At 41.9% G+C, this 26858-nt stretch overlaps 1 protein-coding gene across 1 annotated transcript in view; it reads right to left on the bottom strand.

Moving 5' to 3' along the window:
• Positions 1 to 26858, bottom strand: part of PPM1H (protein phosphatase, Mg2+/Mn2+ dependent 1H) — a 349942-nt gene that overhangs the window by 154381 nt on the left and 168703 nt on the right. The window contains exon 4 of the mRNA XM_004381557.2: positions 19550 to 19662. Coding sequence (XP_004381614.1) covers positions 19550 to 19662 — 113 coding nt within the window. The remainder of the gene's footprint in view (positions 1 to 19549; positions 19663 to 26858) is intronic.

The raw sequence follows: 26858 nt of genomic DNA, 5'->3' as shown, positions 1-26858 counted from the left end.
ATGTAAAAACTCATCACCCGTATCTCTCTTGCCCTAAACTGCACATAAAAGTCCTCTATAATACTTAAAAAAGAGAACTCTGTGAGATGAAATGCACAAGTTCTTCAGCAGAATTCTTACAGTAAATACAGCAACACATTCCATAGAGCTGTTTCTTGTAAACTTCTTCAGTGGAGGCTCATGGCACAAGAAGGCAGTTCAGAATCATTTTAGGGGAGCCAATGTGCAGTTTAGCTTTAATCCAGGGAAAGATTTTGGAATTTCTAGAGGGATATTGGGACTGGAAATCCTCCATAAATATGTTTCTCTATTCAGAATCTTTCAGAAATGCCAAAAGGCAGCAAGTTGATGGTTACTCTGCCTGACAAATACAGCACATGGAAAAAAGTTACTCTGTGTGCCTAGTCATATGCTCTGAAAGATGGTTAGGCTTGGAGGTGTGGGTGGATAGGAGCGAAAATCTGAGGAAAGTTAGGAGTCCAGCTCTACCATGTTCCTCATGGAAGGCCCTACCATTCTGCAGACAGGTGGACAGTGAGATAAGAGGGTAGAGATGACCACAGGCAGGTGGCTATGGGGCCTGAGGAACAGGAGAGGAGTCCAGTTTGGGCTTTTATCATTGGGCAACTTTAGAATGTAAGTGCAGATGAAGGTGCATGAGCTGGCTCAGGGATAAGATGTGGAGAAGCCAGACGCTGAGGAAACCCGGGGCGGTAGACTGCATTTTAAGGGCAGGTTGAAGAGGAACCATCATGGCAGGAGAAAGAGATGAACCGAGAGAAAGAGAGTGAAACCCAGGAAGTCAATGGAAAAGAATATTTCAAGAAAGGAAAAGATGAGCATGCATTTATGCACGCTGCCTTCGTTTAATGCCTTCTGTAGGTAGATGCTTTTAGTTAAGGTAACACTAGCTGCTGTAACAGATAAACCATAAAAATCTCAGTGGTTTAACACAATACATGTTTATTCCTATTTCACATAAAGTCCAATTAGCAGTTGGGGTGAGGTAGCAGGCTGTGCTCCAGTCACAGGCAACTAGGCTGCTGGGTGTTCTGCCAGCTGCAGCATGCGCTTCTGAGGCCACCCTCGTTTGTCAACCTCTAGCTGGTAGAAGGGAGATGAGAGGATGATGTGTGTATTAGTTTCCTAGGGCTGCCATTAACAAATTACCACAAACTGGGTGGCTTAAAACAATAGTATTCTCTCACAGTTCTGGAGGCCAGAGATCTGAAAGCAAGACGTCAGCAAGTCAAGCCTCCTTCTGGAGGCTTCTGACGGAGAATCTGCTCCATACCTCTCTCCTAGCTTTGGGTAGTTTCTGGCAATCCTTGGGTGTTCCTTGGCTTCAGCTTCATCCCTCCAATCTCTGTGCCTGCCACATGGTGTTCTCCTTGTGTGTCTCTGAGTTCCTGTGTTTTTTTTTTTTTTTTTTTAAATTGTGCTTTAAGTGAAAGTTTACGATTCAAGTTAGTTTCTCGTACAAATATTTATACACACATTGTTATGTGACCCTAGTTGCTCTCCCTATACTGTGACAGCACACTCTCCTTTCCACCCCTGATTTCCCGTGTCCATTCAACCAGCTCCTGACCCTCTCTGCCTTCTCATCTCACCTCTGGACAGGAGCTGCCCATTTTAGTCTCATGTATCTACTTGAGCTAAGAAGCACACTCTTCATGAGTATCACTGTATGTCCCATAGTTCAGTCTAATCTTTGTCTGAAGAGTTGGTCTTGGGAATGGTTTTAGTTTTGGGCTAACAGAGAGCCCAGGGGCCACATCTTCCAGGGTCCCTCCAGTCTCAGTCATGAGTTCCTGTGTCTTTACATGGTCTTCTTCTAAGGACATCATTCATCGGATTTAGGGTTCACTCTCATCCAGTATGACTTTATCTTAACTAGATTACATCTGCAAAGACTCTATTTCCAAATAAGATCACTTTCACAAGTACCAGGGATTAGGACTTCAACATATCATTTTGGTGGACATAATTCAACCCACAACAGTGTGTAGAAGGTTCTCAGGAGTCAAGCCTGGAAAGTGGCACACATCACTTTCGCCCACACTCCCCTAGCTGAAACTTAGCCATGTACCACAGAAGGCTGGGTAAGGGAGTCCCTTGTGTCCAGGAAAAGAGGAAAGGGTTTGTAGAGCAGGTGGTCAGCTCTTCCATACAGTAAGGCAAGTATGGTGGGGAGGAAAAATGTATTACACGGACGTGGTGGGGACAGAGTCAAGCCTGTAGTGAGGGGAGATGTGCAGCCAGGGAATGCAGACTCTGCTGGGAGAATCTTGCACGCAAAGGGAAGGGAATGGGCTAAAGGAGCAGATAACAGTGAGAGAAAGTTTGTGTAAGATGAAAGAACTTTGAACATGTTTGCAGGCAAAGGGGAAGAAGCCATGGAGAAAGGAGCAAATGATGACACACTGAAGGCAGAGAAGACGGGTGTTGGTGTTGCTGTTAGTTGCTGTAGAGTTGACTCTGACTCATGGCGACCCTACGTGTGCAGAGTAGGACTGCTCATAGGTTTTAAAGGCTGTGAACTTTGGGAAGCAGTTTACCAGACCTACCTTCCAAGGAGCCTCTGGGTGGGTTCGATTCGCCCACCTTTCAGCTAGTAGTTAAGTGCTTAACCGTTTGCGTCACCCAGGGACTCCAAGAGAGGATGGGTAGAGGCTGTTTTTAGAGAAGGTGGGACTAAGAACACTGGTGGAAGAATATAAAGTATATCCTGAACCTAAAACAAGAAGAAAACCAAACAGACCAACCGTGTTGCCATCGAGTCAACTCCGACTCACAGTGAAGCTAAATATAGCAAGGTGCAAACGTCTGTGAAAAATCAAAAGATAAAAGACAGCTGTGGTTTGTCTGGCTTTGCCTGACTTCTGCTAGGTCTAACCTGGGGCATATTTATTCTGCACAGCTCACCGTACATTTTCACATACCCGTACTATACACGTTACACACAGGTAAGTTAAGAAACTTATGAGTGCAATTTCTCTCTTCACTGCACTGCTGGACTTCCCCGGTGTAGTAAGCCTGAGAGTTCTTGTAGAAATGCTGGGTCAACCAGAAGACTGCCTGCTGGCAATGAACCAAAATAGTAATTAACACCAGCACCTGTAATTATGTATCTGCTACAGAAAGCACAGTGGCTCTGCAGAAGGGAAGTGTCCAGTTCTTCCTGGGGCGGCAGTGTCACGCCTGACCAGCCCTGATCATCAGAGTGGTACTACTTAGGGGATAAGGAGGTTGTCTGCAGAGGTCATTTTCAGGAAAGGCTAAGAGGTGTGTAGGGTGCTCCTGTACGGAGTACCACTTCAGCCTTCCAAGAGGCAGAATTGCGATGGCCGTGACATGCTCATCTTGTGTTAGAGCACTCATCCTCAGAAGGGAGAGAGCACAGCTGCTCAGTCACCAACAAACCTCTGACTTGTGTCCTGATCAAACATAGCCTGTTTGAGACTGCTCATAAACGAAATAATTAGGTGCTCCCTTTAGAAAATTACAGGACTGGTTTGTTGAGTCTTGATTATTTGACATATATTAAATGCCTTCTATGGGCAAAAGCAACTGATTGTGGGAATGGCGCAGGACCAGGCCATATTTTTTTTTTTTTTAATTATTTTATTGTACTTTAGATGAACGTTTACAGAACAAACTAGTTTCTCATTAAACAGTTAGTAAACATACTGTTTTATGATGCTGGTTAAAAACCTCATGACATGTCAACAGTCTCCCTTCTCAACCTTGGGTTCCCTATTACCAGCTTTCCTGTCCCCTCCCGCCTTCTAGTCCTTGCCCCTGGGCAGGTGTGCCCCTTTAGTCTCGTTTTGTTTTATGGGCCAGGCTGCATTTTGTTGTTTTGTGCATGGGGTCACCATGAGTCGGGGGCCAACTCAAAGGCAGCTCAGAACAACAATGGGCAAGTGTAATTTGTGAAAAGCATAGTGTTGAAAGCAGGATATTGTGGTTCTTAACAGCTTCATGGTAAAACTCTTACGGGTTGCTGACGGGGAATTATAATGTTAATAATAATAATAATTATTATTATAGTAATAAAATACTTACTGAGCATTTACTATATGCCAGGAACTATGCTTAGCATTTACATACTTCAAATAATTTAATCTTTCCAACACTGTTTTACTGATAAGGAAATGAAGTCACAGGGAGGTTGGGTACTTTGTTGAAGGTCACACAGCACTATAAGTGACAGAACCAGGCTCTGAACCCAGCTTGTCTCCAGAATCTGTGCTATTAACTGCTATGTAGCCTGTCTTACCATAAGTACTCTGTTTTACATAGTGGGCCTCTGCTACAGGATTTTGTTTAAATAAAGGGTCTGGAAAGCATATAACACTGTCTAGGCATTTCTTAAGTGACCCATTAACATCGAGAACTGGGGCAGCTCATTTGGAAGAGGGACCTTATGTCCTTGACACAGTGGTGGTAATTATGACCTGCCAGCTCAGATTCACAAAGACTATGACTGTGAGGGGGGAAAAAACAATAACAGCAAAAATGAAGTCAACAAGAACAAACACACCAAACAAAAAGTCTGACACAGAAAAGACGCACAACAGGGAGGAAAAAAGCAAGCAAGGAGGTGAACGGGTGTGAAAATTAATTGCATGAATCCAATTCTTGCAGACAGTCCTGGTGGCAACTTCAGAAGCCTCTTTATTGCCTGGGATGCCACTGGAAGAGAAAAGAAAGGGTCCCAGAGCTGGGCGGCAGAGCACAGCCCAGCACAGAGGGTCAGGGCAGTCCTGGGCCGAGCAGCATGACCGTGGGCTTCTTGTGCAGCTGAGTCCCCAGGAAGCAGTGACCTTGACTTCACAGCTAAGACTTGCAAGAAAAAGAAAAAACTTTATGTGTTTGTTGAATGCCTAGAACCTGGAGGCTTTTCAAAAGGCTTTGCTGAAAAAGGACCTTTTCTTTGTTACTTAGAGACAACCACTGCTTGCCAAAACACTAGGTTAAAAAAAAAAAAACTACAAAACTTGAGAGCTGGAAAGAATATTAAAGGCTGCCTAGCATGCCCCCAAAGAACCTAAATTATAATTGTAAATGACTTGGAGCCACACACAGGCGCTCCTATGGAGGTTGCTGACTTGAATTCAGCCATGTTGTCTAGATCCAATCTAGTAAGAATATAATTGTACAGTCCAGGGCTAATATCTGGCAGCATTACTGATTAAGACGAGTTGTACTCCACACTGGAACTTTACAGCAGTTTAGAAATGCTATCTGAAAAGTTAATAACACACACTTTTACATCAGCCCCAAAGTTAATGTTGCTGCGTGCCATCAGGTCGATTCCGACTCATACAGCGACCCTGTAGGACAGTATCCCTCTTATATTCAAGACATCTGTACTGTAATATAAAATTTATTTTATCTTCCATCATTTTTATAATAAACTAAGATACATTAAAATGTCAAACTCTACTATTTGTAGTAGTAGTAGCGATAACAGTAATAATAATATATTGATTATCAATGTTAATAACACTTATTAAGTGCTTTCCATGTGCCAGGCAGCCACTTGTCTAAATATGCCACATACATTAACTTAGTATGTAATTTTCAATGCCACTACCTGTCCCTCTCAACTCCTTACCCTACTTTTCTGCTGTATTTTCTCCATAGCACTTAACACCATGTAAAGTATTATACTTTTCACTTATTTAAATTTATTGCCAGTCTCCCTTCACTAGACTGCAAGCTCCAATAGGGCAGGGATTTTTGTCTTTGTGGTTAACTAAGTCTTTACTTCCTGGAACAGTGCCTGGAGCACAGTAGGCACGCAAATATATTTTTAATTAACTCATTCAATCCTCGTAACAACCCCATGAGATAGGATCTGTTACAATTTCTATTTTACAGATGAGGTAGTTGAAGCACAGAATGGTTATTAACTTGGTCAAGGTCACACAGTAGTTGATGGAGCTGGGATTCAAACCCATGCTGCCTGGCTCCAAATCCTGTACTTTTAACTAATACCTAGCATTTCTGCCTCTATTTTAATAGGAACAATATCATTTACTAGTGCTTACTATGTGCTAGACACTGCACCAAGCACTTCATACACACTCTCTCATTTAATACAATAGTTCCAGGAAGTAGACTATTATTATATTATTTTAATCACATAGATGAGAGACCTGCATCTTAGAGGGATCCTGGACCTTGCCCAAAGTCATGCTGTAAGAGGTGAAGCAAGAACTCAAATTCAGGCCTGTGTTTCAAGCCCACGTGCTCAATCACTACCCTGGCTCTGTGTCCTGACCTAGATAGCTACGTGTGCAATCTAGCAACATGCCCCTCTTCACCACTCTCCAAAAAGTTCATTTTAGATTTATACATGGACTTTTTTTTTTTTTAATCTCCTGTTATCTTTTTTTCCATTACCCACATGAACGTTGGGGTTACAAAAGCAAAGCATCACAGAATCATACAGAGATACCACCAGACAGAGGTTTGAAGCTCATCTGAGTCAGCACCATCAAAACTGCACCAAGCCACAACCTAAGAAGAAAACCCTCCTACCTCAGGAGGAAATGGTGCCCGCTGTGCCTCTAGATTGTGATGTAGTAAAATGCTTAATGAAGTGATTCTGGAAAACCACTTCCCTTTGGGAAGGTACCAGAGGGCTGAGTGAAAGGGAATCTGGAGGAGCGGGGTGGGTGGAGAACAGACACAAGATACTGATCCCAGCCAGCTTTCTTGGCTCCACCAACCGAGAGACACTCAGGGAACAAGGACAGAGTAGGTGGCACCATATCGTGGGCAGTATTTAAACAAAAGCATGAAAAGATTCTGCTTCTCAAATTTGGAGGGTGTGATGCAATACTCCTGAGGGAGAAGTAGTGCCCACCACCATGCAGCCACTAACTAGTAAGAGGCTAGTTCAGAATAAGAGATGAGTTGAGCTTTAAAAGGAGTTCCTGGGTAGTGCAACGGGTTAACGAGCTCAGTTACTAACTGAAAGGTTGGAAGTTCAAGTCTAACCTGAGGCACCTCAGAAGAAAGGCATGACACTCTACTTCTGAAAAATCAGCCATTGAAAACTCTATGGAGCACAGTTCTATTCTGACACACACGGGGTTGTCATGAGTTGAAGGTGACTTGATGGCAACTGGTGGTGAGCTTTGAAAAACAGGAGCAACCTTACCATGCAGGTGGTAGACACAGTCTCTAGAAGCCTGCTGACCAGGGCCTGAGGGCCTGAAGGAATCCGAAAGGTCAGCGCTAGACAGTTCTTCCGAGGCTACACAGAAGGACACCAGGAGCCAGCGTTCTTCCTGGCAGGCTTAGATCTGGGGAAACAACTGAAGTACAGCTTCTCAGGGAAAACTGAGCCCATCAGAGCTGGCAGAGATGACAATGGAAAATCTCTGGGCTTAAGGTTTATGGCATTTTATCTGCCTTCTGGCATCTAAGCCAACAATAAAGGAAGGAAAATGGGTCAGGGCTGCAGGAATCCAGGAAGCTGAGCTGGCCAGCTCCAGTCTCTGGCTGGATCTTAATTTAGTGATCACAGAATTTCAGAGCTGGAAAACACCCTTGAGATCAGTTAACAAGATGTTGTTAACTCCTCTTACTTTTTAAAGCAGGGAACTGAGGCTCAGAGACTGAAGTGAATTTCCAACAATTGTGCAATTGCGAGAAGTCAGGGAACGTTTCAGTGATAGAATTCTTGCTTTCCATGGGGAGACCAGGGTTGAATTCCCAGCCAAAAACCTCATGCACAGAGACCACCCATCTGTCGGTGGAGGCTTGATGCTGAACAGGTTTCAGCGGAGCTTCCAGACCAAGACAGACTAGGAAGAAAGGCCTGGTAATTTACTTCCAAAAATCAGCCAATGAAAATCCTGTGGATCACAACAATCTGATTTGCAACTAAACATGGGAATGGTGTAGGACCAGGTAGTGTTGTGTTGCGTTGCGTTGTGTATGGGGTTGCCGTGAGTTGGGGCTGACCTGATGGCAGCTAACAACAACAGGGGACAGGGTTTTAGAGTTTATCTCCCAGTCTCTGGACTCCCAGCTCAGTGCTCTGTCCACTACTGTCTCACGGAAATAACAAAAGACAAGGCCAGACAGCTGCACTCTCTGGAAATCTGCATTTCCATGCTTTGGGGTTCTATACTTAGGCTGTTTTCCTAACAATTTTTCAAAATTCCAACCAAGGAAAAGCTAAATTACTCATCACTGCTGTCTCAGACAGGTAGTGACTCAGCAAGCCGTTAACCGACAGGAACCGTGTGGCGTGAGTATTATTTGATCCTAGAAAGAGCCAACAGAGTCGAAGAGATATTGAGCAAAATCTTAGAAAGGAAAGAGGGTGGGCCCCCCTGCAAAAGCAGGTGACGTGGGTTCTAGTACTCGTCCTGCCAATGCCTACCAGTGGGGACTTGAGAAACTCATTTTCTCCAGTCCTCATTTTTCCATCAGTAAAAAAAGGGGATTTAGACCAGCGTTTCCCAGAGTGGTTACAGCAGAACTGCCTGGGTGCTTTTAAAATAAAGATGTCGGGGGCCCCACACTCAAAGATTCTGATTTAGTAAGTCTGAGAATAGGGGTATGTATAAAAGGCACATTCCTGGCTAAGGGCCTCTGCTATTCCATCTGCCAAAATGCTTTCCCCCAGATATCTGCTCAGCTCGTGCCTTTCCTCCTTCAGACCTTTACTTGACTGCCCCTCCCTAATTGCCCTATATGAACTGAAACTGCCCCCTGGCTCCTGGGCCTCTTCCTTGACCTATTTTTCTCTTTAGCAGTTATCACCATTGAACAAACTCAATTTTTTTTCTACTTATCTGCCTTGCTTTTGATCTGTTTTTCCTGACTCATATGTAAGCTCCATAAGGGCAAGAGTTTTTGCCTGTTATGTTCATTGATATGTTCCCGGTGCCTACAACAGTGCCTGGCATGAGGCAAGTGCTTGATAAATATTTGGTGACTGAATGAATAAACAATGTACCATACTCTGTCCGATGCGCTTTATGTGCATTATCTCTAACCCACAAGGCAATCCTGAAGAGTGGGAGCCATCCGTTCCACGAACAGGTAAGCTGAGGTGTTTTCTGTGGGGGGGTGTATTAGTTTTTCATGGATGATGTAACAAATTACCACAAATTCGGTGGCTTGTGAAAACAGAACTTGACTCTCTCACAGGTTGGAAGGCTAGAAATGTGAAATCAAGGTGTTGGCAGGACTATGTTCCCTCTGAAGGCTCTAGGGAGGAATCCTTCCTTGCCCCTTCCTAGCTTCCGGTGGTTGCCAGTAATCCTTATCATTTCATGGTTTATAGCTGCATCACTTCAATTTCTGCCTCTGTCTTCACATGGCTCTTTCGTCTGTATGTATCTACGTCTCTGTCTTCATATGGCCTTATTATAAGGACACCAGTCACAGGATTTAGTGCCCACCCTAGCCTAGTATTATATCATCTTAACTAATTATATCTGAAAAGACCCGATTTCCAAAACAGGGTCACATTCTGAGGTTCCAGGAAGACATAGATTTTGTGGGGGTAGGCACTATTCAACCTAGTACAGTGGGTAAGCGGCAGTGCTGGGGTAAGGGCTAGCTCTGCCTGACTCCAGCCCATGCTCATCCCATTTCACCATGCTGTATTGCCCGCAACACTGGCTCACTTCCAGGGGCCGACACCTCCCTTCATCCCGCCATGCTACCAACAGCTAAACCACATTTGGTCCTGGAAAATTTGTTCATTTGCCAAACAAGTGAGGACAAAGTTGAAGTACTCGTCTTGTCCAGTTAACTCCCCAGAGCAAACTAACCATCTGATAACCATGTTCTGCACACCAATAAAGACTACTCAGTGAATATCAACACCCTATCATGAAGCAGGAAACCCTGGTGGTGTAGTGGTTAAGAGCTGTCTGCTAACCAAAAGGTTGGCAGTTTGAATCCACCAGGCTCTCCTTGGAAACTCTGTGGGGAAGTTCTACTCTGTCCTATAGGGTTGCTATGAGTCGGAATCAACTCGATGGCAATGGGTTTGGTTTTGGTTTTATCACGAAGCAAGAAAGACCTTCATAAACCATTTCCGACTGATAATGGTTCAATGAGGCTTACATTTCACAAAAACAAGTATGGTCCCACCAAAAATATTTGTACCACAAAATGACCTCAAGTGCCAACCAGGCTTTCTAGTAGTATTCTCAACCAGAACAATGACACAGCAGAATGACAAAAGCAAAAGAGTCAGCCCAAGGAAATCTACTGCAATGGATTTTGACCTTTGAAGTGATCTTGTTGACGCAGTATACTGTCATTGTTATTCCTAAAGCCGAAGAACACAACTGCATATGTGTTAGAGTCTTTCCCTTTAACCCAAGGCAGCTCCACTACATTATAAGCTCAGTGCTTTATCTGTCTCCCTAGACACCTGTATTTACTCATCACATTGCACTGTAATTGGATAGTTGACTGTCTGTCTCCCCACACCCCCAGACTGTAAGTGTCATGAGGGCAGGGACCTTGTCTGCCTATTCACCATTGCTTCACCAGCACAGTGCTAGTAAATGCCTGGCTCATGGCAAGAACCCAAACAGTTGTTGAATCCTGCTCCTACCATGACATTTTAGTCAGCTTATATCTTATCTTCACTCTGGGACTCTGTGCAAAAAATGCACAATCAATTGTACAAGTTGAACATAAATAAACTTAAGATGGACTGACACATATTTGTAAATGATCTATCCATAGCAGTTATTTCAATTCTATTAAGGATGATATCAAGGGGAGGAAATAATATACCTAAGTACCACAATTTAAAAGTAGATAAGAGGTTAAACTATTAAGCTGGACTGGTATGTCATTTAAAATCTCTACAACGTAACTATGACATTTACTAATAATCTCAAAAGAACAGAAGTTGGTAAAGACACCAATATAGTCGTACTCTACCTGGTTAATAAAATCTTTATTCTTTAGCATGAAATGAACTTTCTAAAGACAAATATACCACTTTATAAAGAAAATGTTCTACATTCTACCTTGGTGAGTAGTGTCTGGGGTCTTAAAAGTCTGTGAGCAGCCATCTAAGATAGAAGATACTCCACTGCTCTCACCCCTTCGGCAGCAAGGGAGAATGACAAAAACAATATACAAGGGAAAGATTAGTCCAAAGGACTGATGGACCACAACTACCACGGCCTCCACCAGACTGAGTCCAGTACAACTAGATGGTGCCCAGCTACCACCTGACTGCTCTGACAGGGATCACAACAGAGGATCCTCGACAGAGCTGGAGAAAAATGTAGAACGAAATTCTAACTCACAAAAAAAGACCAGACTTACAGGCCTGACAGAGACTGAAGAAACCCTGAGAGTATGGCCCCCGGTCACCCTTTTAACTCAGTAATGAAGTCACTCCCGAGGTTCCCCATCCAGCCAAAGATTAGACAGCCCCATAAAACAAAATGAGACTAATGGGGCACAACAGTCCAGGGACAAGGACTAGAAGGCAGGAGGGGACAGGAAAGCTGGTAATAGGGAACCCAAGGTTGAGAAGGGATAGCGTTGACATGTTGTGGGGTTGTTAACCATTGTCATAAAACAATATGTGTACTAACTGTTTAATGAGAAACTATTTGTTCTGTAAACCTTCATCTACAGTATAATTAAAAAAAAAAAAAAGAAGAAAGCCCTGGTGAAAAAAAAAACAGACAAATATACCTACACCTGACTTATTGACCATCTCGTTATCTGACATTTAACATTTATGACAACAGTAAAAAAACTACTGACTATTTTGTGCATTAACGATGTACGTCTGGCAGTAACGAACACCAAGGTCCAAGGTAAGATTGACGTTGGCTGTGATAGTTAAGTTTATGCGTCAACTTGGTTGGGCCATGATTCTCAGTGGTTTGACAGTTATGTAATGATGTAACTTGGCAGTTAAGTGATGATATAATTTGGCAGTTATGTAATGATGTAGTTATCCTCAATCTTCTGATCTGATGTGGTCATCCTCCATTTTCACATAATGCTGATTTTTGCATAACGACCTGGTATTTGGAACCTAACCATGTTGATAAGTGAGGAGTGGGTGTATCTGGTATGTTGTTTATTTGTAGGCATCTTCATTATTTAAATATACTCACCTCCAAGATGAAAGTGAGAATGTTCTTTCTTAACTGTCTTTGACAATTTAAGCTGAACTTACCGTATCTCTTCCAAAACTAAGAATGACAGAAATGAAAATAACAGGAGAGGTAACTGATGTTTGGGCTTTTAAGAAGATAATGACATCCAAGTTGTAGCTTCATCAGCACAATAGGAAAAAATTGATCAAAGCCAAAGAAAGACACCATTACTAATTTAATCTAACACCAATTCTCTTTTCAATGCCAATATGTGGCAGAAACTACTAGCTGTTCACAAAATCAATTCCCTTGGGCATGGGTACACTACTTAGACTACATTTCCCAGGCTTTTTTGCTCTTCAGTCTGGTCATGTGATTCAATTCCAGCCAAGGGAATGCGTGAGTACAAAAGTGATATCTGCTTCTTCCAGGCCTGGTCCATAACCTTCTTTGAGTGCTTCTTCATGCTCTTGTTTCTGTCCAGCTGACTGGGATGGAGACACTCCCAGAGACCCTGAAGGCCAAGTGTTAAAGTTGACAGAGCCTCCTTTAGTCCAGGCTTCTGAATGCCTGCATGAATCAAAGCCATCACTTCTCTAGTCATTTTCTAGAGATAGCTAAGAGGTTATGTATATGCTAAAATGATAGGGAAGGGCATGCAGAAAAATGTAGAAATGGTAATTGAACTCTCATAGTGAAGATTGGTGTTTAATTTTGGCTTCTCCCTATGCTATGTTTCAGATTCATGTCATAAAGAGAGTGAAGAGGTGTGTGGTGAATTTACCGTAGTTGATAGAAGAAGATCAAATATATTTTTGAACTCACAGGAAGGCTACTATCAAAGCAGCAGTTCACTGGCAGGTATGGATAGATAAACCACTGATTAGTAATAAGCAGTGTTAGGAAATTTCTGTACTGGCCCTTGGTGAAATCCATGAACATAAAAAGGAACATTCCCTTCAGTTGGAGGCAGTTATATAATGCTTCTTATCTTACCACTAGTAAAGTGGAAAGGCCCGAGAGAGAAGACATCACATGTGAAATTCATTTTGAATTTAGAAACGTAAACTTCGTTTAATATCTAACTCCTATCTTTGAGAAAATTCAGGCTTACCAAAGGAATTTACCTCCAACTAATATAAACAGCTTTAACTCAAACGGGGCAATTCTGAAAAGTTAAAAGCCAGTGAAAGATAAGGGTTTAATATCCAGAATATATAAATAACTCCTACAACTCAACAACAAAAAAGACAACTAAATTAAAAAATGGAAAAAGGGCTTGAACAGACATTTCTCCAAAGAAGATATACAAATGGCCAATAAGCACATGAAAAAATGTTCAACCTTGTCTGTCATTAAAAAAAACAAAACAAAAAAAAACCCATTGCTGTCAAGTCGATTCTGACTCATAGCAACCCTATAGGACAAAGTGGAACTGCCCCCTAGGGTTTCCAAGGAGTGGCTTTGTAGATTCGAACTGCCAACCTTTTGGTTAGCAGCCGAGTTCTTAACCACTGAGCAACCAGAGCTCCTCTGTTTGTCATTAAGGAAATGCAAATCAAAACCATAATGAGCTACCACTTCACAATCACTAATATTGCTATTATCTAAAAAAAAAAGGAAAACACCAAGTGTTGGTGAGGATGCAGAGAAATTGGAACCCTCATTCATTGTTGGTGGGAACGTGAAACGGTACAGCTGCTTTGGAAAACAGTTTGGTAGTTCCTCAAAAAGTTAAATATAGAATTACCATATGACCTAGCAATTCTAAGTATATACTCAAAAGAATTGAAAGCAGGAACTCAAACAGATACTAGAACACCAGTAATTTATAGCAGCATTATTCACAACAGCCAGAAGATGGAAACAACCCAAGGATCTATCAACAAAGGAATGGAGAAACAAAATGTGGTACATACACACAATGAAATATTATCCAGCCATAAAGAGAAATGAAGTTCTGATACACACTACAACATGGATGAACCCTGAACACATTATGCTAAGTAAAATAAGCCAGACAGAAAAGGGCACTATTGTATAATCCCACTTATATGAAATATCCAGAACAGGCAAATCCACAGAGACAAAAAGCAGATTAAAAATTACCAGGGGCTGGGGGAAGGAGGCATGAGGAGTTATTGCTTAATGGGTCCAGAGTTTCTGTTTGGGGTGGTGAAAAAGTTTTGGAAATAATGATAATGGTTGTACAACATTGTGAACATAATTAATGTCACTGAACTGTATACTTAACAGTGGTTAAAAGAGCAAATTTTATGTTATATAAAAATTTTAAAAAGAGAGTGAAAGAAATGAGAGAAAACTGTTCCTGCCTGCACTTAGTAGGCTTGCTTTAAGGACGATTCATAGAATGCTTGTTCACTACTGTGCACAGAGCTACTTAATGAACACACTCAATCTTCTCTACTTTCTCACAGGAAGGCCTTCAAGCATGTGAAGACGACCCTGCATTCCCAGGAGTCTGTGGGCCCCATTTTGAAAAAGTCTGTAAGACATTTGCTGCCAAAGAAATCGTAAACACAACACAAATGTGGATCTGAATTCCTGGCAGTAATCATTTATAAACTAGTCATCCAGATGTTCCAGAAAATACTCATCTTATTTTCCGTAGATTATCATCGAAAGGAAAACATTAAAGTTAAAGTGGTCTCACAGAACTGAGACCCTTGCCATCAAAATGAGACGGTAACCCACATTTTCAGAAAATATCTTTGCCTATATCATAAATTAATAAATTGGACCACCCAAAGCTTATTTGACTGCCAACAATGCATTTAAAATAGCCCTGAAATGCAGCCATCCACTCAACTGTACCTCATAAACCATCTTTTGGTGAAGCCTAAGATGATAATGATTATAAGGTATACTGTTATTTTACATATGAATAGGAAAGAAAAAATGTTAATTAGAAGTCCTTGATTTAAATGTAGGAAAAAAAAAAGGCTTAGCATGGGTGGGAAAACCCAGGGCATAGTGTAGTGAGTGAGAACATGATCCTTTGACTCACTCTTCTGTCTGACAGCAGCCCTGCTCCTTGCTAGCTGTGGCCTGGGCAAATCACTTCACCTCACTGTGCCCCAGTTTATCTGTAAACTATATCTATTTGATATCAATGATACACACCTCACTAAACTCCTGAGAAAATTAAATACGATCCCGTTACAATACCTAACATGGTACCTAGTGCTTACTAGCTGTCTTATTGCTGTTGTTACTATAAATGTGGCAAGAGTGGAATTAAGAATTTAACAAATCTTAATCGGTTTTCTTTCATCTGAATGAGTTCTCCTCGTCTCCGTTGCCAAATCTTTAGACATTGCTTGAAATAAGTGGTAACCCAGGTGCCTCCTCAGTGCCTTAGTGTTCTTAAAAAAAAAAAAGAAATTATCTTCTAAAATGGAGTCAGAGCCTTCTTAAACTAAAGAATCAGAGCCCCCGGAGCTGATGACTGAAACACAATGTATGATAGTTTGCATATTGCTTTTCGTGACAGTTGCAAGCTACCAGGTTCATTTTGCTTGAAGTGAAAATCCACCCACCATCTGCTTCTTGCCTGTGATCTCCTAGGTGCTGAGGTGGCTGCCTCTGCCTAGAAAAAAATGAAGCAACTGGCACGCTTCAAGCAGTTAGTCAGCCATGTGCCTTTGTGGCTGGCGACCTCACTGAGTAAAGAAGGGTGAGTCTGTTGATTAGAGACCACTAGTCGCTGACTTAAAAACTTCCCCTGAAGCAGGCTGTCTTTCAGGAATGTTATTCGTTGTTGTGCGTGCTGTCAAGTTGATTCCACTCATGGCGACCCTACAGGACAGATCAGAACTGCCCCATAGGGCTTCCTAGGCTGTAGTCTTCATCGGAGCAGACTGCCAGACTTTTTCCCCCATAGAGCCGCTGGTGGGTTCGAACTGCCGACTTTCCTGTTAAGCCAAGCTTAACCATTGCGCCACCAGGCCTCTTCTCTCAGGAATACAATCCTGATACACACGCGGTTCATGGTAAATCAGATGCTACATGGCTCACTGGAAAATAGTTCCTGACTACCAGTAGCTTCCAAATCAAACCAGTGCAAACTTCTCTTTTCCTGAGCGTGAATGTACAATAAAGATTTACTTTCACTCTCAGAACTGTCAAGATTTAATGCAAACATACAGCAGCCAATATCTGGCAATAAAGAAGAAAAATTAGCACTTAATCAATCAGGGCTCTGTTGCTGGAATCTTCTGCCAACTCTAATCATTTGTTTAAATTGAGTCTTTGGATTCATAGCTGCTTGTTCATAAGTGAGAATGGACCTCTGCTTCCCAGGAATACTCACAGCTGGTGTTTCTCGGGAATAACTAAGTATTTTAACAAACTCAGATACTCACATTGTTGTTGTTAGGTGTTGTCAAGTTGGTTCTGACTCGTAGCAATGCTATAGGACAGAGCTGAATTGCACCATAGGATTTCCAAGGAGCAACTGGTGACCTTTTTGGTTAGCAGTCGTAGCTCTTAAACACTGCGCCACCAGGGCTCCCATAATATATTACTAGTATGTAAACTAGGCAAAGACCCCATATAAGATGATATCAATTATCTATTGTTCATACAAGAGCTGAAAATAGCATCCTACAGAATAAGTGTCCTGTTAGTTATCCTTTGGATACAAAAACAAAAACAAAAACAAAAACAAAAACAAAAACCCAAACCCTTTGTGATGGAGTCGATTCCGACTGACAGCAGCCCTATAGGACAGATGAGAACTGCCCCATAGGGTTTCCAAGCAGTGGCTGGTGGATTCAAACTGCTGACCTTTTAGTTGTCAGCAGAGCGCTTAACCACTGTGCCACCAGGGCTCCATCCTTTGGATAGTGCATATAAATACCAACTCATATTGCTCTTTAGTTTCTACTATGACATATGATCTATAAGTTAACAGCAAAACAATGAGTCATAAAACCTCACATTAATATCTGGGGCCAAAGTACTAGTAATGTAATTAAGTTTACTAACTTTTAGAAATGTCATTTTTCCCACAGAATAATCTTCAGAATGATAGAAATTTTAGCGATTATCTAGTCCAACACTCCATTTTTACAGATGAGGAAATTGAGGCCTGGTATGGAAATTGGCATCAAAGGGGGAAAAAAGATGAACACTTGGGACCGGCACATCTTCTGGAATGCAGGATCCTAAGTCCTGGATGGGTAGGTGGTTCTGTTAAGGAGTTTGGCGCCTTGGAAAGTAACTATGTTGAAAAATGAGGACGAGGTTCTGGGGAGAAGTTCTGTATGTGAAAAGGACAATTTAACATACAGATATTCTGCGCACAGAAGTTGGGCTAACTTCTGAGTCTGCGGTTGTCTGACAACAGAGGCTTTGCTGGGGAAGGAGGGGTGGGACCACAACCCAGGGAACAAGGCACTCAGTCACCAGAAGGGCTAGAAACGCAAACTCGTTTTTAATCATCAGTTCAGTCTTACTCAATAGGGACAGAAAAGAATGACCTCCTTATCTGCTCATCTGTTTTCCAACAAGCTCAAGATGTAGAAACGAACAAGAGGCCCAGAGGGTTTCTCACTGTGTGTTTTAAAAAACTCCTAAAGATCGAGGATTCCTATTTCTAAATTCCTCCAACTCCAGGGCAGGGAGGAAAGGAGTAGCAGATGTGTTGGTTTTTTTCCATTTATCCCATTCTTGAGAGGCAGTCTGGGCCTAGCTCTGTGCCCTGGCAGGCTGACCTCTATGAATGGTATTCCCTGGGCTACTCTACAGGCTAGCTTTCAGCCAGGTTATCCAATGGGAAGCCTGGCAAGACACAGGAGAGTAGGAAGAGAGAGAAGTCAAGAGTATTTCTTCCTATTCTCTCCTGTGTCTCTTGCCCAGTGGCCCCTTATCAGTGGCTCCCGCTCTCCCTGCTCTGCTAATAGCACTTCCCCCCTTGGCCCCTGCAGGCCTAGGGATGGTAAGCACCTTCCTGGCTGGTTCCCTTTTGCTCCTTCATTCAGTTGACCCATCTGAGTTGGAATCTGTCTCCTGCCAGGACCTTGAATATACACTGAGCCAAGGGATCAACACAGCATCTGATACACCCTTCAATTTATTCGGCAAAACTTTATACTGAAATTTGAGATACTTCATAGAACAGAATGGAAAATTCACGGTTTTAAAATAAATGGACCTTCAAAAAAACAACAATCTTCAAACCCCAGAATATGGCTGCCTCAGCAGTTCACTCTCCTTTGCTCTCCAGAATCTTTAGTGAGAAAGGCTGGTGAAGGATGCTTCACCAGGATGAAAGGACACTGCCCCTGGGGGTATAAGTCTCCAGCTTGGCAAGAAGAAGTAAAATTAGGTGACTTCCTTGATTGTCTCCAGGGAATCAGCTTTCCAGGCTAGAGAGGCAGCAGCAACAACCTGAGCCAGGGAAATGGAGAAGGGATAGGGGAAGGGGAACGAAAATTGCTCAAGAGAGCTAGAGCCAGCAGAAGCGCCGAGAAGAGGCAGGTGACCTAAAGGAAGGAAAGCGGAATCAGAGCATGCTAAGACTGCAGCCTCACAGGGAGATCATTCATCCTCCAGGGACATCTGTTTATAGAGTCCAGTACTTTTATTACTTTTAGAATAAAGAGTCAGCCCTTAGGAAAAGGTCTCCCATTACGTAGCCAGCACATTTTGTGACTCAAGAGGCAGAGAGCTCCGTGACGCACGGTAAAAAAAACTTTCATGAAGTCTGTAATTAAAAAATTCTCTGCACCTAAAATGAAGAAGCATGTTACTTAAAATTAATACACAAGTTTATCTTATTCCCTGACAACGCTGGGTAAAGTAACGGTTAACCATAATCTCTTGGCCGAAATTCCCTTAGCTGAACCCCAGGAGAGAGGAGACTGTGGCCTCCAAGACTCTGAGCACAGAAGGAGAAACTCCTAGGCTCCCAGGAGGGGACAGTGCAAAGTCACTGAGCTCAGGCAGAACCAGCTGGGGAGGTCCTGTTGGCGGCGTCCTCCAGGGACCCCCTCCAAACACCCACTGCATTCCAATCCCCTTCTTCCCCCCGCTCATCTCTCTCATATTAATATGCCTTTGCTAAGCTTTCATTGAAAAACAGGTTCTAAGGCCACAAAAGTTTGAATACTACTGGTTTAGACTGCTGATGTTAGTTTCTACTGAATCGATTCTGACTCATGGCGACCCCATGTTAATCCCAGATAAACACATGCATTGCCTTTACCTTTTAATACCAACCTGATTGTTCTTCTTAAGTGCATTTTTATTCAGACGTAGAAGGCTTGTCTTTCACAACATTTAATCCCAAGCAGAATTACTTTTATATCTAATCACTTAATTTTTTTAAGTTCAAAATTATTAGAAGGCATTAGAAAAACTAATGTTAAGAATTAGAAGACTAATTTGCTTACCTGCTGTCCCCAGCATTGGCCACATACAGCTTCCCCAAGAGGCAAATCACAACGAGGGCTGTGCAGCCACCAGATATATTATATGAACTCCTCTCTTGTTCTATTTGTAGGTCCTGAGGAAGAAAACAGAGTCAGTGCTGAAGTACGCAGGCACTCGTGTCAATGGCTTTGTTAGCCTTACTCCCTTGACACAGCCATAAGGATGAGAAGAGCTCAGCTGCTTCAGGCAGACTCCTCATGGAAAAAGGGAGAGAATTCAGTCATCCAGCATTTACCAGTAACCACTCTGCTCTAGGGCCAGAGATAAATAAATCACCAACGGGTAACTGCGAAAAGTAGAATCACCTGAGCTGGGGACACAGATTTGGGGCAGTGTGTTGGTTGAAAAGCATAGAAAAAGTTTAAGACAATACCTGGGAGAAACCAACATACTGGGAGTAAACTGCGTGATGGGGGATAGGATGGGGTGGCCTTGGAGCCATGAGAGGGGGTACGGATGTGTATGTGTGGGGACATGAGGAAACATTTCAAGAAGGGAGTGGACAACAGCACCAAAGCTGCAGAAAGGTCAAGCATGAGGACTTCCTTCAAAGGACTATATTGAGATTTTACCGTTTACTTAAACTCTATAAATTAGCTTGCTTAGAGGACTGTCATGAGGATTGAATTAGATGGTGTGGTGGCAGGGCTCAGCATACCATCTAGTTCCTTCCCACAGCCTGGAAGTTCCAGGACTGAGAGCAGAGCACTCTCTTGCTCACTGCTAGACCCTCAACATTGCGCACCGGGCCTGGTCAGTGGTCATTAATAAATGTCCGTTAAATGGATAGATGAATATATAAGTTAAACAACGCCAGGGTTTCCAAATTATCTCCCTACCACCCTACCTCTGCCTTAACATGAGAAATGTATTCCACAGATCACAAATGAAAAGCTAAGAATGAAAATACCTACTACTGAGATAATAATTAAGCAGGAACCCATTTCACTTATGTGCAATGAAGTGACAAGAATGAATGAACTTCTACTGCCTGAGGCAAGAGAGTGAAGGGCAGGAGAGACATGAATGTTGGAGGTGAGAAGGATTGTCCCAAGGAAGTGAAAGAGAGGAGAAAGAAGATATTGGAAATTCTGTTTGTTTCAACCTCCAAACCAGGCATCAAAACAGAACCAACAACCCTACCTACAAAGAGTTCCCGTCCAAGTGGATCTGCCTTTTTTTTGGATTTAAATAACTAATATAAAGTTGATATTATAGTAGCTATGTAATTCATCAAATTGATATATAAATGAGCACATAAACTCCATACTCAATTCTGCTGTTTTTAATACGTTAGAAGGAATTGCTCTGGCTACAGAAACCCTCCTTTCCTAACCAGAATCATTATCTGTTTAAACACCTAGAGTCTGAACGAAAGGCAATTTTTATTAAAAATTCCCTGAACATCCAACCACTTGTATCCTGCATAGGGACTGGAATGTGAAGGATTTTAACAGATTTAATCAAATCATTTGCAAAAAGGGAGGAAAACGCTATGGCACACAAACTCCATATAAACGGATTTCTTTGGGACTCAGATAAACAAGTTTATTCTACACCATAGGTGGTCTTATTCCTCATGGCTTCCGTTATAAAAACTGATTATAAAATTATTTAATTCTTAAAAAAAAGGAAAGAAAAGCAACAGGGCAGAGCACCCAACACTGAGACTTCTTGCTACAACAGAGTTTATATTTCCCCTTAATTTTTTGGGAAACATTCCAGTTCACTTACTCAGCTAATCCCTTGCGATTGGGTTAAAAGTGTAATTCAATATTTTTTTCCTAATTGATTTCATTGTTTCTTTAATCTTTTCCTACTTTTCAACTACTTTCACTCTGTAGCTACCGCCAAATAAGGAACACTAAATTTGGCAATACTTTCACATAAATAGTGAATTAAAATCTAACTACTTTTTAGTCAGAAAACTTTGCTAATACGTGCTTGTTCTCATCACCCTCAACCATACAGGTGTAGGAATACACATACAGACACACAAAGGCATCCACACACACACTCTTTAATTACATGTGTGCTCGCTGGGATCACGGTGACAAGGGTTCAAAAGATGCACTTTTATAGACTTCATCCCCTTAAGGATTCACTGACATTAAAATATACTCTTCTATTTGTTCTAAAACTGGATGCAAGTAGAACATATTCTAGAAACAGCCGCTTCCCTCCTACCCTCCCTAGAAGCCAAAATAGCACATTTATTTTTCCTACACCACCTACTCCTCTTTGAAAGATGTTTCACAAAATCTTAGTACTGAAAGGAACGAACGTTAAAGGACCATCTAGGCTCTTCTTTTACTATCAGACCAAGCACGACAGAGGAGGTCAATAAAGATATATTTACCTGTGAATTAACTACCTTTATTTACTCAAACACTCCACCTTTGCAGTTAGCTTAAATTTTTACATTCTAGGATAAAATAAAAATGCATAATTATTACTTAAAAAACCTCCTCAAGTTTGCATATGTCTTCAAAATCATGGGAAAAGTTGCCCACTGCTTTGTACTAGGAAAGAACTGATTTTGAATAGCTCCCACTTTATTTGCTGATGAACATCAATTCTAAGAAATGAGCCCAATAATTTGCCAACAAAACGCAGGCACATATCAAGTATTGTCTAACAGGATCACTTAAATGACTCATAAGGTTCAATTAACAAGATAATTGATTTAAGCTGCTCAAACAAGGTACCAGCCTACTTCTCAAGGCAACTTTCCACTTAGTGGGACTAATTTATCCTATGTTGTGTCTGCTAAATATTACATTTGAGCTGGTTTATCTCTAAATCAAACAGTACACCAAATTTTTAAAGCTTGGGATTTTATTTTGCTCTTTTTTATTGCAAGGAGGAGCAGGAATAGAGAAGGGAAAAAAGAGAAGAGTGTGGAATGAGATTAATTTGGCAGGAAAGAATTGCAAGGCAAAAGACATATTGCCTGGGATGGTCGTAATTTCGTTTGAAAATCCCAGAGATGACGCAACTCCAGGATCATTCTTTGTCTCCTACCAATTTCAGGTTGCAAACAGGAAGCAATATTGGACGACAGAAGGGATCGAGCGTTGGGTAGTTTCAACAGGACCTGGCAGCTCCCCCTAGCTGGGTTAAAACACGGTTCTGGTCACATTGCTAATAGTGTCAGTCATAAATAATAAGATTCTGCATGGTCTTAGTATCCAGGTCTGATCCCAGTTTGTTCTGAGCACAAGCTAGTCTGCCAGCCAGGATGGGGGAGGAAAAAACCCACAACTGCCCGATATTGCCACCTGCTGGCTTTTGGTGGATTCACATGCTCCATTCCTTAGTGGAAGAACTTTCTGCTCTACCAAAAACAAACCAAAGGCAAAACAAAACTCGAGTTTAAATAAAGTAAGATTTTAAAGGAAGACAATTGAAAGATAATGTTCTACATCCTGCTGTGGTGAGTAGCGTCTGGGGTCATAAGAGCTTGGAAGCAGCCATCTAAGATACAACTATTGGTCTCTTCCCCTCTGGAGCAAAGGAAAGTGAAGAAAACCAAAGACTCAAGGAAGCAATTAAGTCCAAAGGACTACTGGCACACGAGCCACAGCCTCCACTAGCCTGAGCTCAGAAGAACTAGATGGTGCCTGGCTACCACCACCGACCGCTCTGACCGGGAACACAACAGGAGGTCCCAGTCAGAGCGGGAGAAAAATGTAGAACAAAATCCATATTCATAAGAAAGATCAGACTCACTGGTCTGATAGAGAACAGAGGAACCAGCCCTAAGACACTCTTCTGACATGGAACTGAAGCCACTCCCAGAGATCACCTTTCTGCCAAATAATAGACAGGCCTATAAAATAAACAATAATATCCGTGAGAACTGGGCTCTTTACAAGCATAAACTATACGAGACCAAAAGGGCAACAACTGCCCAAAAAGCAAAGATGTGAAGGCTGGAAGGGGCAGGGAAACCAGATGAATGGAAAACGGGGATCCAGGGTGGAAATGGGGAGAGTGCTGACATACTGCAAGGATTGCAACCAATGTCATGGAACAATTTATATATGAATTACTGAATGGGAAACTAATATACTATGTAAATTTTCACCTAAAACCAAAACCAACTGCCATCAAGTCAATTCTGACTCACAGCGACCCTACAGGACAGAGCAGAACGACCCCATAGGGTTTCCTAGGCTGTAATCTTTACGGAAGCAGACCGCCACATCTTTCTCCCACTGAGTGGCTGGTGGGTTTGACCACTAACCTTTCAGTTAGCAGCTGAGTGCTTAACCACAGTGCCACCAGGGCTTCTGAAACTTCCACCTAAAGTACAATAAAATCTTAAAAAAACAGAAACTTTAAAATTTAGTCTCCAACTAACCATAAATATGCCAATTTTGGAAACACTAGCATTTATAAACTATGAATAAACTCTGCATTCATCCCTGTGTTTTCCACTATAGTGTTATCATGTATTTAGACAGTTTTTAACCAAAAGTCAAGCAGCCTGCTATTTCCAACCATCTACTCAGTAACAGGAGGTGCTTATGGTACTTTAACAGGTAAAATATTCTCCTTTTTCTCCCTTTATAGTAACCAAACTTCTTAAACATCCTTCATCGTGGCAGGGAATCTATACTCACAGTTGTTACTAGGTGCCATTGAGTTGGTTCCGACTCATAGTGACCCTGTGTACAAAAGAACCAAACACTGCCCGGTCCTGTGTCGTCCTCACAATTGTTATGCTTGAGCCCACTGGTGCAGCCACTGTGTCAGTCCATCTCCTTGAGGGTCTTACTCTTTTTCGATAACCCTATATTTAACCAAGCATGATGTCCTTCTCCAGGGACTGATCCCTTTTAATAACATGTCCAAAGTATGTGAGACGTAGTCTCATCATCCTTGCTTCTTAGAAACGTTCTTATTGTACTTCTTCCAAGACAGATTTATTCATTTTTTTGACAGTCCATGGTACATTCAATATTCTTCGCCAACACAATTCAAAGGCATCAATTCTTCTTCTGTCTTCCTTATTTATTGTCCAGCTTTCAGATACATACAGATACATATGAGGGGACCGAAAACATCATGGCTTGGGTCAGGCTCACCTTAGTCTTCAAGGTGACATCTTCGCTTTTTTAACACTTTAAAGAGGCCTTTTGATGCAGATTTGCCCAATGCAATGTATCTTTTTTTTTTTAATTGTACTTTAGCTGAAGGTTTACAGAACTAGTTTCTCATTAAACAGTTAGTACACATATTGTTTTATGACATTAGTTACCAACCCCACGACATGTCAACACTCTCCCTTCTCAACCTTGGGTTCCCTATTACCAGCTTTCCTGTCCCCTCCTGCCTTCTAGTCCTTGTCTCTGGGCTGGTGTGCTCCTTTAGTCTCATTTTGTTTTATGGGCCTGTCTAATCTTTGGCTGCAGGGTGAACCTCAGAAGTGACTTCATTACTGAGCAAAAAGGATGTCTGGGGGCCATACTCTTGGGGTTTCTACAGTCTCTGTCAAGCCAGTAAGTCTGGTCTTTTTTTGTGAGTTAGAATTTTGTTCTGCATTTTTCTCCAGCTCTGTCTGGGACGCTGTTTTGTGATCCCTGTCAGAGCAGTCCGTGCTGGTAGCCGGGCCTCATCTAGTTGTACTGAACTCAGTCTAGTGGAGGCTGTGATAGATGTGGTCCAATAGTCTTTTGGACTAATCTTTCCCTTGTATCTTTAGTTTTCTTCATTCTTCCTTGCTCCAGACGGGGTGAAACCAGTGGAATATCTTAGAAGGCCACTCACAGGCTTTTAAGAACCCAGATGCTACTCACCAAAGTAGAATGTAGAACATGTTCTTCATACAACTATGTTATGCCAGTTGAGCTAGATGCTCCCTGAGACCATGGTCCCCACAGCCCTCAGCACAGCAATTCGGTCCCTCAGGGAGTTTGGATGTGTCTATGGAGCTTCTATGACCTTTCCTTGTACAAGTTGTGTCGGCTTCCCCATTATTGTGTAGACTTACCCTTCACCAAGGTTACCACTTATCTATTGTCTATTTAGTGTTTTTCCATCGCCACCCCTCTTCCCTCATAACCATCAAAGACTGTTTCATTTTGTGCGTAAACCTTTTCATGAGTTTTTACAGTAGTGGTCTCATACAATATTTGTCCTTTTGTGACTGATTTATTTCACTCAGCATAATTTACCCATGTTATGAGATGCTTTGTAGATTCATAATTGTTCTTTACCGTTGCATAATACCCCATTGTGCGTATGTACCATAGTCTGTTCATCCATTCATCTGTTGATGAGCATCCAGGTTGTTTCCATCTTTTTGCTATTGTGAATAATGCTGCAAGGAACATGGTCTGCATATGTCTTTTTGTGTGACAGCTCTTATTTCTCCAGGATATATTCCTAGGAGTAGGATTGCTGGATCACATGGTATTCCCATTTCTAGCTTTCTAAGGAAGCACTGTATCCTTTTCCAAAATGGTTGCATCATTTCGCATTCCCACCAGCAGCGCATAAGAGTTCCAATCTCCCCAAAGCCTCTCCAACATGTGCTATTTCCTGTTGTTTTTTTTAATTTGTGCCATTAATGCTGGGGTGAGATGATATTTCATTGTGGTTTTGATTTGCATTTCTCTAACGGCTAGTGATCGCGAGCATTTCCTCATGTGTCTGTTGGCCGCTTCAATGTCTTCTTTGGTGAAGTGTGTGTTCATTTCCTTCACCCATTTTTATATTGGGTTATTTGTCTTTTTATTGTAGAGGTGTTGGATTTTCTTGTAGATTTTAGAGAGTAGACCTGTGTCTGATTTGTAATAGACAAAAATTTTTCCTAGTCTGTGGGTTCTCTCTTTACTCTTTTGGTGAAGTCTTTTGATGAGCATTTACGTGTATAATTTTTAGAAGATCCCAGTTATTTAGCTTATCTTCTGGAGTTTGTGTTGTTGGCTATAGTTTATATCCTGTTAATGCTGTGTATTAGGGCCTTTAGCATTGTTCCTATTTTTTCTTCTATGAACTCTACAGTTTTTGGCTATCTATTTAGGTCTTTGATCCATTTTGAATTAGTTTTTCTGTATGGTGTGAGGTACGGTCCTTGTTTCATTTTTTTGCAGATGGACATCCAGTTTTGCCAGCACCATTTGTTAAAAAGACTGTCTTCCCCATTTGATGGACTTTGGGCCTTGTTGAAGATCAGGTGACTGTAGTGGATGGATTTACATCTGGGTTCTCAATTCTGTTCCATTGGTCAATGTATCTGTTGTTGTACCAGTACCAGGC

This window comes from Trichechus manatus, unplaced genomic scaffold (assembly GCF_000243295.1).
Source record: "Trichechus manatus latirostris isolate Lorelei unplaced genomic scaffold, TriManLat1.0 scaffold00086, whole genome shotgun sequence".
Classification (NCBI taxonomy): Eukaryota; Metazoa; Chordata; class Mammalia; order Sirenia; family Trichechidae; genus Trichechus; species Trichechus manatus.
The sequence above is the reverse complement of the archived record's forward strand: the minus strand, read 5'-3'. Positions and strand labels throughout refer to the sequence as shown.